Here is a 17,628-nt window from a genome sequence, read left to right on the forward strand (position 1 = left end):
ATAGCTTGATTCCCTCTTCTTTGTGGCAGCCCCTGAGATATTGGAAGACTGCTATCATGTCTCCCCTACTCCTTCTTTTCATTAAATTAGATACACCCAGTTCTTGGGACTAGAAACTCAGGGCTGATATAACTGATCAATATAGCAATCCTGAGCTAATTGCCTACTTAAGAAAGGCCATTTTTTTTTTGTCTTCTAACTTTCTTGATGGTCTTCTTTTCTGCCTGTAAGTCAACCCAAGCGGGTTTTGCAAGTGTTTTGCCATTCAGTGCAATGTTGGTAGACCTGAGAAAGTTCTAAGACAAAGGTGGACAACTTTGGGGCTGCACGTAGCCCCTTGGTGCACACCATAAGGTGATTGTCAAACCATTGACACCTATTAATGGAAGCCTCGTGGGTGGCGGATAAATTAATCAGAGCCTACTTGGCTGCTCAAGACTTTGCGGACTCATTGCGTGCCGGCAGTCTGGCCTAAATAAATCCCCCTCCCCTTTTTTTTTTGGTTCCAGAGTGAGTAAGCTTCTGTTTTTGTTTAGGTCCGGAGCTTGGACCTTTGAGAGTGGCACCTGACCATTGTGCCCGGGGGGGGCGGGCTTCAAAAATTTTAGCAAGGGGGTTCTCTGCCCAGTTGCTGGGTGGGCGTGGCCATGGTGGGCGTGGTCTAGCCAGCCTCCTGAACCATGGCGAGGAGGCATTTTTGCTCTCCCCGAACTCCGGAGGATTTCTTTGTGCCTCCAGGAGGGTGAAAACGGTCTCCCGAGGCTCCGGAGGCCCTCGCCCGTTTCTGGCCTTCCCGAACTTCCAGTAGGCCTGTTTTTTGCCCTCCCCGAGCCTCCTTGGATGCACTTACCTGCATCCAAAATGGCTGTGTAGCGACCAGTGGTAGGTTTCAAACATTTTTACTCCGGTTCTGTGGGTGCGGCTTGGTGGGCGTGGCATGGCTTGGTGGGCCTGGCATGGTGGGCATGGCAGGGGAAGGATATTGTAAAATCTCCATTCCCACCTCACTCCAGGGGAAGGATACTATAAAATCCCCATTTCCTCCCGATCAGCTGGGACTCGGGAGGCAGAGAATAGATGAGGGCGGAACCAGTCAGAGGTGGTATTTACTGGTTCTCCGAACTACTCAAAATTTCCGCTACCGGTTCTGCAGAACTGAAACCCACCTCTGGTGGCGACTCCTGGGATGGGCGGGGAGGGGCGGGCGGGGCCAGCCAGGAGTGGGATTTGGGAGTTCGCTGAACCGCACAGAAACTTAGCTAGAGGTTCTCCTGAACCCTTGCAAACTCTCAGCAGCCCATCCCTGGTTGTGCCTTACTAGGAGACAGGAGTGGTTTTAGGGGCCATATCAGATACCAATATATTACACAACAGCCCTCATTTCTGCTATTAAAAACCCCAAGCCTCCTCGATGGGGAAAAAAAAATACTCTCATTCAGGGAAAGTTTTAAAGAGCTTCACGGTTTAACGCTCTTATTTCACCTCTTTCTCCCCAGAGCTCCAAGCAACAGTTTGAAATATGTATTTAATGGGTGGTCCTGAACTGGAAGAAAGTTGTCAACTCCAGTTCAAAAGAACTTTAAGGAACTACTTCTTTCTCCCCGTTCAATTAAATTCTCTTTCTTTTTCTAAAACACATAATTTTGCAAGGCATTTTGACCTAGGGCATTTTGCTTGATGTCATTCATTGGGGGGGATTATCCACATATTTTTTGCATTGAGAGGTAATTTCAGTTTTTTTTTCTGAAATTAGCAACCCAAAGGAAAGTTGCTGGCTTCTTTAGGCAACAAATCTATCAATTGCTCTTAATTAGAGCAACCTGGTCCTCCATTTCAGAGCAGAAGGCTAATTGCCAAGTTCATTCTGACCCAGATTCCCGGAGAAGTGTATTCTTGTTTATGATAACAATGGTGCAGTTAGAGATTCCAGAGACCATAATTGTATATAAATTCCTGCATATAGGAATCTTCAATCTAGAACAGCGTTTATAATTATTATTCTGATGACTTTGCTGTTGATTGCGAACCTGGTTAGGTAGTAATGGGAATGGGAGCTGTATCTCTTGAGACCTAAGAACATTTGGATTTCATGTTTGATGTGGGGTGGAAAACACTTAGTGGAGAGAATAGAATAGAATAGAATAGAATAGAATAGAATAGAATAGAATAGAATAGAATAGAATAGAATAGAATAGCAGAGTTGGAAGGGACCTTGGAGGTCTTCTAGTCCAACTCCCTGCTTAGGCAGGAAACCCTACACCACTTCAGACAAATGGTTATCCAAATGGTTATTCTTAAAAACTTCCAGTGTTGGAGCCTTTACAACTTCTGGAGGCAAGTTGTTCCACTGATTAATTGTTCTAACTGTCAGGAAATTTCTCCTTAGTTCTAAGTTGCTTCTCTCCTTGATTAGTTTCCACCCATTGCTTCTTGTCCTGCCCTCAGGTGCTTTGGAGAATAGCTTGACTCCCTCTTCTTTGTGGCAACCCCTGAGATATTGGAACACTGCTGTCATGTCTCCCCTAGTCCTTCTTTTCATTAAACTAGACATACCCAGTTCCTGCAACTGTTCTTCCTATGTTTTAGCCTCCAGTCCCCTCATTATCTTTGTTTCTCTTCTCTGCACTCTTTCTAGAGTCTCCACATCTTTTTTACATCGTGGCACATCACAGTATGTATATTTCTTTGCTGTGGGATATCATCTCAGCCAAGGCTGTTGTGTATTATATCACATCTGATGTATTCGTTTCAAAACTGGTTCTCCTCCAAAGATGCTGATGTGAAAGAGGGAAATATATTAATCTTGGCTGTGAGAATAATTTTGCTCTGGTCAGTATTTGAATGGGGGACCACTTTGGAATGCTGTAGGCTACACTGGGAGGTCATAAAACATGATGGAAGAAGGAGTTGGCAAGCCACTCATATAATCATCATCATCATCATCACATCTGAGAAAGAACCTAAGTATTTTGTCTCCTGTAGACTAGACCTATAAACTGAAATGTGATAGCTTCTGTACAAGTTCACCTAAAGGTTTGTTAGTAGCTCCTGCTCTACACTCTTCCCACATCTGTTATAGATTGCTTTTGTCAAGTAATCCGAAATATCTTCAGCTGGATATCATTTCTCAAATTCTAGAGTGTGGGCCAAATGGTTGATCGATTGTTAATAATCCGTTCTAGTTAGGACACAGCCTTTTGTAGCCAATTCAAAATTTGAGAGTTTGGTTGTGCACGTCTTTTCCAGAGAAGAAGCCAATGAACCGGATTCCTGGAGCACCTTGTCGCATATGGTTCATTCTGGGGACTCCTGCGTCAAGTACCACCAAGGTTTAAACATTTACACTCTGACAGTTGAAATGAAGGAAGGAGACCAATTGAACATGGAGAAAGATATCGCTCGACTTCAGCTGCTCGTCCAGAATCTCCAACGTATGGTGAGGAAAAGGGTCTGCCTTAGCTCATTGGTTTAAAACTGAGTTGGATTCTGAATAATTCTGATTTGTCATGGTCTTATTGCTTTGATAAGTACCATGCTGTTATTTTTTTTAAAAAAAAACTTGATAGGATTACAGCTTTGGTTTTGATTATAATAAGAAGACAGTTTTATTGCGTTGTTCTTTTTTAATCTCTTGAGAATAAATTGCTTTGAGATAACATTCTGCTTCTGACAGCCGACCTAAACACTCTCAAATACCACAATTCAGGATCCTTGATTGCTGTGAATATGGATCGCATGCGAACAGTTTAATGAGACGGGGGAGAGGAATACGATGCTAGGAAAAGCATCTGTGAATGTTTAATGATCCCCTCCTTGTTATTTCTGTGGTTGCACGATATGCATGTAAATAATACAATTGGGAGGAGGATGCCCTCAGGGGCAGAGGTGGGCTTTGCATAATTTAACAACCAGTTCGCCCAGAATCGAAAATGTGAGCGTGCCTGCATGCACACTCACTTCTCTCCTGTGCCTGGCGCACATGCGTGCCATATCAAAAACATGGCGATTGTATAAAACTGGATAGCACCGGGGCGGGTAAGTGGACCCAACCGCTGGCCGTAACTACCAGTTTTCCTGAACCAGTCCAAACCGGCTGAATCCCACCCCTGCTCGGGGGCCTTATGATCAAAATGTGTATATTGTCAACTTGCAAAGCTTTCAATGAGCAGGAGGGAGGGAGAACTGAAGTGAATTCCATACATTCTTCCTGACCGCAATCAGAAGGAGGGTGTTCGGTTTCACAGCCAGCCAAAGTGGTTAATTGGAGAATGTGATTTATGACATGGCCAGAGAGGAGGGGAGAGACAGGGTCATAGAGGAACGTAAATCTACGTAGGATCAGTCCTAACTGCATCTGAGTATTGCCGGAATGTTGCTCCTAATAAATGACTATATTTCCTTTGAAGTTTGGATCATGGCTCATGAATTAATTAGGGCATCTTTCGGAAACTTGACATATGTACTGCAGGAAGTGACCCCCAAATGGAGGAATTATTGAAGGCAGGTGATGATAATCATTAGAAAACTGAGATGGTATTGGAGAGGCCAAGGGTGGAAGAAGTGATTATGAATGAAAGTAACTTATTTTAACTTCTGGAGCGAAGGAACTAAAATATAGAATTCTAGTGTTAGACTACAAGGCTTTGGTTCAGGGATGAAATTGTGCTAGGAGACAGAATAAGAGAGTAAGAAGGGACATTGGAGATCTTCTAGTCCAATCCTCTGCTTAGGCAGGAAACTCTATACCATTTCAGACAAATGGTTGTTCAGTCTCTTATTAAATTCCCCCAGTGTTGGATTACCCACCACCAGTGGTGGGTTCCTCCTGGTTCGGCCCGGTTCCATGCACCTTTGGCGTTGAGTCATGCCGGCCACATGACCACGGAGACATCTTCAGATAGCGCTGGCTCTTCGGCTTTGAAACGGAGATGAGCACCGCCCCCTAGAGTCAGGAACAACTAGCACATCTGTGCAAGGAAACTTTTACCTTTTACTTTTAATCTGGGTTCAGTAGAGGGTGTGAATACAGTCTTAGTACCATGTTTCCCCGAAAATAAGACCGTGTCTTATATTTTTTTGAACTCTGAAATAAGCGCTTGGCCATATTGCCATGCGCTCAAAAGCCTGATTGGGCTGATTATGAGGGGATGTCTTATTTTGGGGGAAACAGGGTATATTTTTAATTTGTTGCCTAGGTTCCCCCATTGCTCACAGCACCAGGAGTGAAACAGAGCCAATGACCTTCCAGATTAAAAGTCTTGTTTGGGTATTAACTGATAGCAAATGCACTGGAGGGGATACATCATGTGTCACCGGTCGGAAAAGCTATGTTTAGATGGCCTTCTGTCAAGAGACCTGGTTTGTTTCACATCTAATCTAATTTGAATCTGGGCCAGAGCCTTTAATGATTTCAGTTTTAGTTAAGTCAGGGTCAGCTGAATGGAGCTTCACTTCCTGGAGAAGAAGGATCTGTCTTTTTCAGCTTAGGGAACCAGAATGACTTCATTGAGAGGATGGCAGTAAAATCTTAATTTTCTCTCCTCCTCCCCCCCACCCTCCGTTTTCTCTTCTTCCTTCCCTTCCTCCCTTCCCCCAGTCACTTTGCCTTCCAGCACAAGTGTTTGTGTCTACATCTGCTGCTGGCTGACTCCCAGCCAAAGTGGTTGGGCTGAAGTCTTCAGCAGTTTTCTTTATTTGAGGCTCAGTTGGGACTGAGGGTGTTTGGATGGATCAGCACTTAGGAGTCCCCCCCCACCCCCCAATGAATATGTACATAGGAGGTCTTTGCTGAATTGGTCACCCAATGGCCTTATAAAGGCACAGGACCTTCAGGCTAATGTCATCCAACCTCATTTCGAAATGCTTGCAAGAGATCAAGACTCCTGATAATAATATATGGGTGTGGGTGTGTTTTTCTATCGAGGCACCTGGTCTACCCCAACGTGTGGGAGGGAGCATACTGCATCCCTTTCACCTTTCAGCTCCAATCCAGGAGCCCTCAGTCACATTGATGACAAACCATTTTGTACCAAATTTATATTTCGCTGATAAAGAAATAAAGGGAAACTAGTATAGATCTATTTCAAGCTATTTAGCTCTTATCAGCTAGCCATACTCTTACCTGGGTTCGAACTTGGGCTGCCTGCATGTTAGGCAGTTGTATTAACCTCTGAGCCACAAGTTCTCCTCCCTTCATTAGTTTGAGCCAGGGATTGGAGCTGAAAGGCAAAAGGGATACAGTGGCTCAGAACTTTGGCTCAGAGGTTAATACAACTGCCTAACATGCAGGCAGCCCAAGTTCGAATCCAAGTAAGGGTATGGCTAGCTGATGAGAGCTAAATAGCTTGAAATAGATCTATACTAGTCTCCCTTTATTTCTTTATCAGCGAAATATATATAAATTGGCCCCTCCTGGATTAGTGTGGGGAGAGAGGAGAGAGAGAGAGAAGAAAGGAGAGAGAAATGAGAGGAGAGAGAGAGAGAAATAGAGGAGAGAGAGGAGAGGAGAGGAAAGGGAGAGAAAGGAGAGAGGGAGAGGAGAGGGAGGGAGAGAGAGAGAAAGAGAGAGAGGGGGGGAGATGAAAGATTGGGAGAAAAAGGAAAGGAAAAAGAAGCTAGGGGGAAAAAAACCCAGCCATTCCCATCTAATTTTGGGGTGACTAACCTAGAACCTGATACCTTCCCAAGATAGATAAGCGGTTTGCAATTCTAAGAATTCCCTGCCAGCATGGGAGATGCTGTCCCAACCCACTGGGAGAGTACCTGGTCAGGTAAGGCTGGTCTAGTCTAGTCAATTATTAGTGGAATCTATTTAAAGAATTCAGGCAAGAAGCTGAAGGCAAGAAAACTTGCTTGGAATTGGAACAGAGGAAAGGGTGATTGTCATTCAGGTTTCCAAAGTGAAAAAAAACAACAACACCAAACTTCCTGTTAGAGAATAGGAGGAGGCAGTTTTCAGAGCAACTCCGCCTCCCTTCTCCTCTGTGGCAGTCCCAGACTCAAAAGCAGCAAGGAACATGGTGGTAGTGGATGGGTATATCTATACAGGTAGTCCTCGACTTACAACAGTCCTTTTAGCGACTGTTCAAAGTTACAACGACACGAGGTGACGTATGACCATTTTTTCACAGTTCCAACCTTTGTAGCATCCCCATGATCATGTGATCAACATTCAGATACTTGGCAGCCGGTTCATACTTACGACCGTTGCTGTGTCCCAAGGCCATGGAATACACCTTGCACGACCCTCTGACGAGCAAAGTCGAGAGAGGGAAGCCAGAGTCACTTTACAATCGTGTTACTAACTTAACAACGGCGGTGATCCACTTAACAATTTCTTGTTATGAAAGGTTATGAAATGGGGAAAAACTCACTTAATTGTGAGTCTCGGTGGCGCAGTGGTTAGAGTGCAGTACTGCAGGCTACTTCTGCTGACTGCCGGCTGCCTGCAATTTGGCCTTTCGAATCTCACCAGGCTCAAGGTTGACTCAGCCTTCCATCCTTCCGAGGTGGGCCAAATGAGAACCCAGATTGTTGGGGGCAAGAGGCTGACTCTGTAAACTGCTTAGAGGGTGCTGTAAAAGCCCTTGAAGCGGTATATTTATTTATTTATTTTTATTTATTTTATTTTATTTCTGTACTGCCCTTCTCCTGCGGGACTCAGGGCGGTATACAGTCAAGATAAAACATAGCATATAAAATTTAAAAAACATTTTAAAAAACAATTAAATAATTTTGGCCCAAGTTTAAAACAAACCAATTAAAACCAAATTCAAATTAAAAATTGAGAGGATGGGATCAAGCCAGCCCAGCTAGATGGAATAAGTGTGTTTTCAGGGCCCGACGAAAAGTCCGGAGGTCTGATATCGTGCGTATCTCAGGGGGCATATAAGTCTTAAGTGCTCTTGCTATTAACAAATGTCTCATTTAACAACAGAAATTGTGGTTGCAAGTTGAAAACTACCTGTACTGTGGTCTTTTCCTCCCACCAAGTTTGAGTCTCCAGCCAACAATGCTGGAGAAGAAAGTAACTTAGCTACTTAGTTAAGCTACAAACCAAAGCAGATATTGCAACTTAATTGCTTCTTCTTATATTTGGATTTTCAAAAGAAAAAGGTACATTGCAGCCGCTCCCTGCTTTTTAAAAATAATAATAAAAACTCTTCTCTTCTTCTAGAATGTGAATGAAGACCGTTGTCCAGGGCAGACCTGTGAGGACTGTGGTTTGGATCCTGGGCCTGAAGCTGCTGAAGCTTCTGCAGAACACGAGTTGGATGTATTGATGGTTGAAGCAACTCAAAACGCTTCTTCTGATCCTCTAGAGATCTCGCCCCCTGTTTGCCTTGCAGAGGAAGGCGCCTCCCAGCAACCAGAAGAGCTTTTAGGCGCATCACAAGAGACGTCGGAGGAAATGCAGAACCAAAGGTCTTCCTGTCAGGGTGAAAAATTGCCACACAAAGAGGAAGAGGAGTGTTTATCTTCTGTTGGAGACTCTGTTGTAGTAGTGTTGGAAGAAGATGATAGCAAGAGGACCTTCTGTGAGGCTGCTGGCCTCCCCTCCTTTGGAAATCCCAACAAGGAAGTTGGAATGAGCTCTTCCAGTGCTACTTTGGAACAAGGGAGCCAATGTGAAGGAAATAATCTCTTCCAGGAAGTGCAGCTGGCTGGATCAGGAGTAACTGAAAATACATCCTCAGCTTCCTGCGGGGGCAGCAATGTAAATATGGGACAAAGTGAATGCAAGAGCTGCACAGGGGCCATAGACGTTAGCGTGACGTCCCAACCGTATATGGAAAGTGGAGACATTGATGTGGAGCCTTCCAGGACAACAGCTATGGAAGGGTTGCCATCATCTGTTGCATCACAAAGCAATCCTGCTGTCTTCTTCCTTGGGAATGGTGACCCTACTGTTGCCTGTAAAGACGAGAATGAGCTAACCTCAGTGCCAGAAAGTCTTGTAGATGTGGTTGCTACTGCAGATGTTAGTTCTATTGACAATGGAAGGAACAAAGAGACCGGAGCAGAAAATCATAGCAACAGTGGACCAAAAAACACTTTGAAGGAGAAGGAGAACATTGCTCCAAACCCTGGAATAGAACCGTTGTCCAAAAACCTTGAAGACACCGCTGGCTTTTCTCTGGAGCATCGTTCTGCGATGGAAGTGAGTGATCAAGGGCAACGGAGAGATGCAGACATGGCTCCTGAAAACAGTGCTTTGGATTTGAGCAGCAAAGGGCCGAGCAGTCCTCTAGATGGCAATGTCGGAAACCCCAGGAAGAGCCCAACAGGTGAGCAGCTCCAGGCTGCCTGTGGTGGAACTGATATCCCAGAGACCACAGCTACAGAGCAGAGTGAGCAAAAAGTAGTTGACCTGAAACCATTAGAGACTGAAGGAAATGCCGATCCTACCACAGTTGGTCAGGGGTCTCTGGTTGAACACCCGGATGAGAAAAAACAGGATTTTGGCAAAGACCAAGAGTTGAGTTCCTCTGTACTGCAGATGCACGCAGATCCAGTTGATGGTCCTGAATCGCCACCAGATGTTCTCAACTCTCTTACGATGATGCCCTCGGATCTCGAGAAGCCTCTTTGTGGACCAGCAGAGAGGATAGGAAGCAAAGAGGAACTGGGTCAATCTGGCGAAAGCCTCCAAAAATGCATAGCTCTGACATCAGCCTTGCTGGTTGAGAAAGCTATTCAGGAGGCTCAGTTGATTGTTACGCAGAAGGACAATGCTAGAGCAGCCTCTGTTGGCCAGGAAGCTCCTTCACAGTTGGACAGCCTTGCCCTATCTTTGCCTGGTGAGGGCACCCAATGTATTCAGGAGCAATTACTGGGCACACCCTCTGCTGCTCTTAATCAAGGCTCCAAACAAAACGAGGAAGTAGGAGCAGCAATAACAGCAGAGGCAGCAGAAGCAGCAGAGCAGCTGACTGGAGTGGCTGAACAGGGAAGCCCAGAGCAAGGTGAGCTGGCAGCCACGTCTCTTGCTCCAGTAGTTGGCTGGGAAGAAGACAAGGAGCACAGCTCTTCACAGCTGCCTGAAAGCGAGAAGGAACTGCTTGGCAAGACAGAGGACAGCTTCCCTCCGGGAGTCCCTGTGCAGTCGCCTCCTTGTGATCTGGGTAAAGAGCAACCGGTGGATGGAAGCAATGCTGAGCCCGGCTTAAAGGAGAAAGCCACCAGTCTGGAACCTGAGGAGCAAGTAAAGGTAGAGGCGGTCAGAGATGTTCCTCCAGAGCCTGGCTTAGCAAAAGGCGCTTCTCTTTGCAACGGGAGGACTCCTTCCCCTGAGATCATGCTGAACCCGGGACTTGAGCTTGGTCCAGCTGGGCAGGCAGCCTCTCCAGCTGGCAGCACCTTGGATGCGATCGAAGCTCCTCTGACGGCTCTTGAACTGGCCATGGAAACTGGTCTTTCACAGCATGGAGAGGAGGAGGAGGAGGAGGAGGGGGAAGTGGAAAATATCCCTTCCCGAATATTGCTTCAGCCAATTGCTGAAGAGCCCCTTGGTGACTGTGATTCCGGTTCCGAAATGCTTTCGTTGGCTTGTGAAATGGACGTTACGAAGCTGGGAGAGTTGGAAGAAGGGAACGGGAGGAGGACTAGCCAAGATGAACCAGAATCCCTTCCATTGCCTCTCTGCGTTCTTCCTGTGACCGAGCAGTCGGACAAAGTTGGAACGAAAGAAGCTGCTCAGCAACCTGATCATCTGTTGGATAATGCTGACCCAATGCCCGGTCAAGTGATATTGCCGGCAGAAGCACATGTCCCTCTGGAATCTCTCGCTGGAAATCCCGTGGAAGTCCCCTGCCTGGTGCAAGCCAGCTCCGAGCCTGGATGTCTCCTTAATGGAGTGAAAGAGGAGTTACATTTACAGCCCGGTAGCAAAATGAACTCTGCAACCTTGGAACTAACCAGCTCTTCACCTGTTTCAGGTAAGAAAATGAAAAAAAAAAGTGTGATTCAGTTTTCTTCTCTGGGCCAGCAGAAGGGGGGGGGAGATGTGATTTATGGATGACAAGTGAGGGTAGTGGGGGGTCTGTTTGCTGAAAGGATGTGACTAACAAAGCCAGAAAGAAGGTGGAGAAGAGAAAAGCAAGCAAGAAAGCTCTCTATTTCTTGGTTTGGGAAATCTGTAGGTGGTAGCCTGGTTGCCCCAACTTCTCTTTCTCCTTTTGCTAAACATCAGGCTGTCAGTTGCTTGAAGCACACATCTGCTTCCTACCTGACACCTTTTCTTTTGACTCTTTCCCTCCTAAATGGTCATCAAGGTACACAGTTCTGCCCTACATAGCATCTGTTAAGAAGGAGATTGACTGAGGTGGTTGTAGGAAGGCAGGCTTCCTTCTAGAACAGGTGCCTTAACGTCTTGAGAGGTTTCCATGTTTCATGCTGGCTTGGCATGGTCCAAGAAGACCACAGAGCTATGGGTTAAAACTTTTGCCTATCAGCTGCTCAAGCTTCTAAAAGCAGCTTTCCAAGATGGCTTGGATCCAAATGTAGTTTGAGGTCACAGGAAAGCTAACTTAATTTTTTAAAAACGTGTTCCCATTTCTGCTTGGCAAAAAATCTTTGCCGAGTAGGGTACCCACTCTTCCGTGAAAATAAGACCCAACCGGTCTTGATTTTTCAGGATGTTTGTAAAATAAGCCCTATCCCCCAAATAAGCCCCAGTTAAGATTGACAGCCAGATGGGTGCATTTCTCCCCCAAAATAAGACCTAACCAGAAAATAAGCCCTAATGCGTCTTTTGGAGCAAAAATTAATATAAGACCCGGTCTTATTTTCGGGGAAACATGGTGTGTGTGTGTGTGTGTCTGTGTATTTGCTGGGCTTCAAGTCTTTATTTCCGACTTGAGAAAACAAAAGGCCAGGACGAAGGAGTTTGATTAGCGAGAGAGCAACGTTGACAAGCGAGGACCTGAAGGATCAAGACAGACCGGTTGGACTCCTTCTTAAAACCATTTTGCCTCTTCTGTAACAGGAGTTGTTAGAGCATATCGTTTTCTTTGCTTTTTTGGGGGGGTTGTTTGTAAAGGTGAGAGCGAGGAAGGTGGTGAGGGAATGAAGGAAAGGCCTTCCCCCCCCCCACCCCTTCCATCTGAGCTGTAAACCTAGAGGCATAATTGTTGGCAAGGCTTAATGATAGTTTAATGCAAGCTTTCATGGCTCCACCTGTTCAGACAGCTGTTTAAAAAAAAGAAGAAGAAGAAAAAGAAAACAGCTGATCTCTGCCTGCTGCTATTATGTGGCTTGCCCTGAGGAATCGCAGGTGTGGAGGCCTCTCTTCCTCCCCCAGTTAAGTTTGATCTGCTGCAAATTAGTACCAGCAAATTTCCCCGAAGTTAAAAACTGAACGAACATGACAGATTGAACCAAGGCTGGGTGTGCTCTCTCTTATTTTTGCTTTAAGCGCAACGTGAAGGATTCAGGCCATCCGTCCCCCCCCCCCCCCCCCGGCCGTCCCCCCATGGTTTGCCCTGTCATTCCAGGACGAACTGCAAATAGTAGGAAAAACTAGGAGCATTTGCTGTTTGGGGACTAGCAGAGCCAGGGTGTGTACAAGAATATTTTTTTCACAAGAACAAAACTGGAAGGAGCACAGCCTGGAAAAAAATAAAATAATAACAGCTGCTCTCAGGCCCCGCTTGACAGGATTTGGTGTCTAGCGAGCACATTTTATTTTTGTGGCAGACGGTGGCTTGATATTTTGATCTCATATAGGGAGTGGGGGGAGCTGTCATGCGATCCTGGCGAAGCCGCAGTTGATCCCTCCTTTTGGACTTCAGTGGCAGCCTCCCAAATTTATTCCCTCACCCCCTTTAAACTCTGGCCGTTTATTCAATGCGGCAGCTTCCAGAAAGAAGGAGCGAACCCCGGTTCCACAACAGAGGAACGGTCAACTTAAAAAAAAAACAAAAACCCTTTGTAGGCAGAGGTTGGTCTTCTGAGCTTCTTGCTCGGCTCCCGGATGGTTATAAAAACCCTTTGTTTTTAAAAATGCAGTCTAAACTTTTTAGATGTCATCAGAAAGGCTGGTCTGTTGAAGACAGAAAATATTATCAAGCATGGAACGTATTTTACCAGTGCTTGGAAAAAAGGGGTGGAGAGTAAGAATGGAATCTGTATTGCTAAGCAAATTAAATACCCAGACAACACGATGTTTATTAAGCACTAAGAAATGTAATTAATAGAAATATATATAAAATAAGACATCCCCTGATAATAAGCCCAATCGGGCTTTTGAGTGCATGACAATAAGGCCAAGTGTTTATTTCAGGGTTCAAAAAAATATAAGACAGGGTCTTATTTTGGGGGAAACATGGTGTATGTGTATATATATATATATGTGTGTGTGTGTATGAGAGAGAGAGAGAAAGAAAGAAAGAAAGAGAGAAAGAAAGAAAGAAAGAAAGAAAGAAAGAAAGAAAGAAAAAGAAAGGCTGGCCTGTTGGCAAAGTCTTGCTGTTGGATTTCGTAGAGCAAGAGTGCCTTGAAAGTAGATGTGTAGTGGGACGTGTAGTAGGTGCTGTTTGCTGGAAGCAGCTTTGGCCTCAAAACTGCTTTGCGCTGAATATGTGGGGAAGGCTAAAACCGAAGGTGCGGGGGAGGGGCTGGGAATGGGCACCTGTAATTAAGGCGCACTTCCTGCTTTGCACCTGCTGCCAGCCACGATGCTGAGACTGCGTAGTTCAGGAAAGCTCCAGAGCAACTGGAGAAACAGGATTAAACGGGAGTCTCCACCGTGCCCGGAACACAGCAAACGCGAGGGTTTTCTGTCCACATGTGATCTAGGTAGTAGAAATGGACTCGGGGGGCCAGAGAACCTGTGGGGAGCATCAGGAGCCAACTGAGAAAGGTGTGTGTATGCGGAGACCTCAAGGTGGGAGTGAGAAAAAAAATATTCTGAAACTGTGTGTGTATGTGTGTGTCTGTTCACCGTAGGTGACTCGGCAAGAAAGACATGCGTGAAATGGAAAATAAGCGAGGGAGGGGGCTGCCTTGAATTGCCCAGTGTATCATCTCCCCTTCTCTCCCTCTGGGATGTCAAATCCAACCCACGACTTTTTCGTTCGCTTGCGGTCTGTCTTGTGCCAGGCATGCATTGTTTGTTCTGAGCTCAAGCTAAGCTTGTTCTTTCTTGCCAAGGCATGCTGCTTTCCCCTGTGACTCTGAGGAGACGTAGCCACTCTTGCACCAAAAACAAACACAAAGGCTTACAAACTCATTCCTTCCCCCCCCCCACCCTCGATTCTCAAATCCCTTCTCATTCTCTCTTTTCCCCCCACAACCGTTGTTGTTGTTGATGATGATGCCATTGAGAGCTACCAAAAATGTTGCTCTGGATCATCTAAAGTAGCTTCCCTTTGCAAATCCCCCACCCCACCCCTTCGCTACACGACAGAAATACAAGACAGAAATGAAGTGCCTGCTTGTTCCAAACTCCTAGACGTTTGTTCGAAATTTAAATTGGTTTTGCTTATTAAGGCCCCAAATCTAGCCCCCTCTTTACTAGTTGTTTAATGTTTTCTAAATCTTAGGGAGTTGATGAGACCTTTTTTGAGTTGCTTTGCAGACGATGGTTCAGCAGCTCACAGATATTAATGTTACCAATGTTACCAAATCACTAGCGAAGTTACTATTTGCTGAAGTATCACATGATAAATGGAAACTGGAAAAACTCTTCATCTCTACAAAAACGTCTGTAGTTTGGTTTCCTTAGAAATGAGATTGTAAACACATGACAACTGCCAGACCAGAAGATCATCTGGCCTGATATTATTGATTTGTCCAACTCCACCCAACTTGGTGCCCTCCAGATGTGTTGGTGCTGCTGTTTCCCAAATGCCCAGCAAGACGAAGCTGGCTGGAGTATTCTGGGAGTTGCATTCCCAACACGTCTGGAAGATGCCACTTTGGAAGAGCCTGCCCCATTTTGTGTGGATGTGACCATTGATCCTTGTGGACCAGTGTAATTGGCACCAGTTCTCTTAGATATGTAATACTCATTCCTTACATCAGAAGATGCCACGTGGCTGCGATTGGCTGCTTTGTACTGGTTGAAGCTGATATGAGTTGGGAGTCCCACCGAGCATGTTCCTCATTTTGGTTTTTCAGAGGTTGCGAGGATATTATTTCCTCGCTACATTTTCTGCAATCAGCTCTTTGCCTATGAGTGGCATCTTAAAAATTGTGTTCATGTGCAGCAGAAATGCCAGTGGCTCAGGGTTAATTAGTTGGCCAAATCTGTATGAAATGGCAAAGCATTTTAATGCTGTTATCAATGTTCTTCTTAACACAGTTAGCATTATCAGGAAAAAAAGACTAAGAAAGGAAAGTGTTTGCTTTCTGTGAGCAGAATCTCTTGTGGAGCCTTCAGTTACGCAGAGTGCCATTGACCCTATTACCCAAAACTTTGTCTGATAGCATGGATTTACCTGCAAGCATGAACTGCAGCTTTCCTGTGGCTTAATTTCCCCTTCTTAATATCCCTTTGGTCTTTAAAGAAGTTCTGATATTCAGCTTTCCAAGAAGTCTAGTTTCTTTCTGTGTCCCTGTTGTTGTTGTTGTTAGTTGCGAAGTCGTGTCCGGCCCATTGCGACTCCATGGACCATGTTTCTCCAGGCCTTCCTGTCCTCTACCATCCTCTGGAGTCCATTTAAGCTCACGCCGACTGCTTCAGTGACTCCATCCAGCCACCTTGTTCTCTCTCGTCCCCTTCTTCTTTTACCCTCAGTCTTTTCCAGCATTAGGCTCTTCTCCAGTGAGTCCTTCCATCTCATTAGGTGGCCAAAGTATTTGAGCTTCATGTTTCCCTGTTAAACAAATCTAATTCTCAGTGAAAACTAGAAAAGAAATCAGTGTTTCCTGTTTTTTTCCAATACAGTAGATTTAGAGCCCACCTTCCTACAATGAGACAATCCATCTTATTGAATCAGAAAGCTTTGGCTAGTAAAAAAAAAAAGCAATCCAAGTTTTGAAATCGCCTGAAATATCTACTCCTTAGAAACACCAACCAGGTTTAAAGGTGGTGTGAGAGAAGCAACTCAATCAATCCTTTCCACCCCTGCCTTCTCAATTCCAGTTTGAAATGGCTAGTTTCTGTCTCTCTGTTTCTGTCCCTTTTTGGTGTTGTCCTCTTTGGTTGAGAAAAGCAGAGATGTTTCAGAATGACATCAAATGAACCAAACATCTCAGCTTGGACAGGAATTGCAAGGCAATATGCAGGGATCAGGGCCAGGTTGGGCCTGATCCCCACCTTGCCTCTCCCCTCCCAGGAGTCCCCACACGGCCCGTTTTGGATGCAGATAAGTGCAGGGCATGCACAGAGGCTTGGTGAGGGTGAAAAATGGGCCTACTGGAAGTTTGGAAAGTCCAGAAATGGGCCTATTTCCAGCCTCCAGAGGGACTCCGGAGCCTGGGGAGGCCATTTTCACCCACCCGGAGGCTCAAGAAAAGCCTCTGGAGCCTGGGGAGGGCAAAAATGTTCCCTTCCCGCTGTGGTTCAGGAGACCGACTAGGCCACGCCCACCCAGCAACCAGGCAGAGAACCCCTTGCTAAAATTTTTGAAGCCCACCCCTGGATAGGAAGAATTGGGAAATTACAGAATGAGCTAAAAGGAAACCTGTGTGGGTAGGCAGAAAAGGAAGGGACCACTATCTATGCTGTTTTAACACTGATGCACTGGAACAATTATTAAAAGACACATGAATTTCTTTCTCTCTCTTTTTTCCCCTGCAGACTCTCTGGAAATGAAAATTGAAGAAGAAATGGATTTTCTGACGGATCTAGCTGAGAACGTTACTTCTGAAGGAACGGTAAGGTTTTGGGGTTTTTTTCCCCATTTTCCATCACTGAGCTTCAGCCATTGATTGAGGAACAAAAAGGCACATGACCGCTCGCAAAACTAATTTCCTTCTATTTATTTTTATTTATTTATTTTTGGTCTTTAATCACGAGGAAGCAGCTCTTCCTTTTTAAAATTCTCTGTTGGTTTTATTTTCTGAAATTTTTGCATTCTGAACCATCTCTTTGTGTGCCCGGAGTTCCTTTCAGTAGCGTGATGACCAGAAGATAGTTTGAGCTGGTTAATTCATGGTTTGGGACTTTTGTGCAATTGGTTTGAAGGAAGAAGGACTGTCTTTTTACTTGAGGATGAGTGTCGTCACATGGAAGACCCTCTCTCTCTTTCTTGACAACTTCGAGAACTGAGTTAAACATCAATGAATGAGCGAATGACTGTTTTCCAACCAGCTCTGTGAATGAAGACAGAAAATCTTGAAATTGGACGAATGAATGAATAAACCTTTATCATTTGGGAACATTATCCCACATTGGCTTGAAAGATTTTAAGCATCTTAAATATCTTAATAAGCAATTTTAGCAAATTGTTGTTGTTATGGTCGTCAGCCAGATGTTCAGACTGGGTTTGGCATTTTTGCCTACCTCTTTTCCAAGGACCTGGGATAGGCAGATGTTTTGATTGTGTTACAGATATCGTCGCAGGATGGAAGCTGTTCCGAGTACAGCTGGTTTTTTGCAATTGACTGATGGAGAATTTGTCAATGCCAGTGAGTTAGATAGGTTAACAGAGTTGGAAGGGACCTTGTAGGTCATCTAATCCA

The 17,628-nt window shown here is 45.2% G+C and overlaps 1 protein-coding gene across 1 annotated transcript in view; it reads left to right on the top strand.

Moving 5' to 3' along the window:
• The window catches only part of AKAP13 (A-kinase anchoring protein 13), a 276,145-nt gene that overhangs the window by 131,664 nt on the left and 126,853 nt on the right, over positions 1 to 17,628 (top strand). The window contains exons 7-9 of the mRNA XM_070953603.1: positions 3,247 to 3,436; positions 8,177 to 10,937; positions 16,745 to 16,821. Of these exons, the coding sequence (XP_070809704.1) occupies positions 3,247 to 3,436; positions 8,177 to 10,937; positions 16,745 to 16,821 (3,028 nt within the window). The remainder of the gene's footprint in view (positions 1 to 3,246; positions 3,437 to 8,176; positions 10,938 to 16,744; positions 16,822 to 17,628) is intronic.

The sequence above is a fragment of the Pituophis catenifer genome, unplaced genomic scaffold (assembly GCF_029215685.1).
Source record: "Pituophis catenifer annectens isolate HBS135680 unplaced genomic scaffold, rPitCat1.0.hap2 SCAF_14, whole genome shotgun sequence".
NCBI classification, from domain to species: domain Eukaryota; kingdom Metazoa; phylum Chordata; class Lepidosauria; order Squamata; family Colubridae; genus Pituophis; species Pituophis catenifer.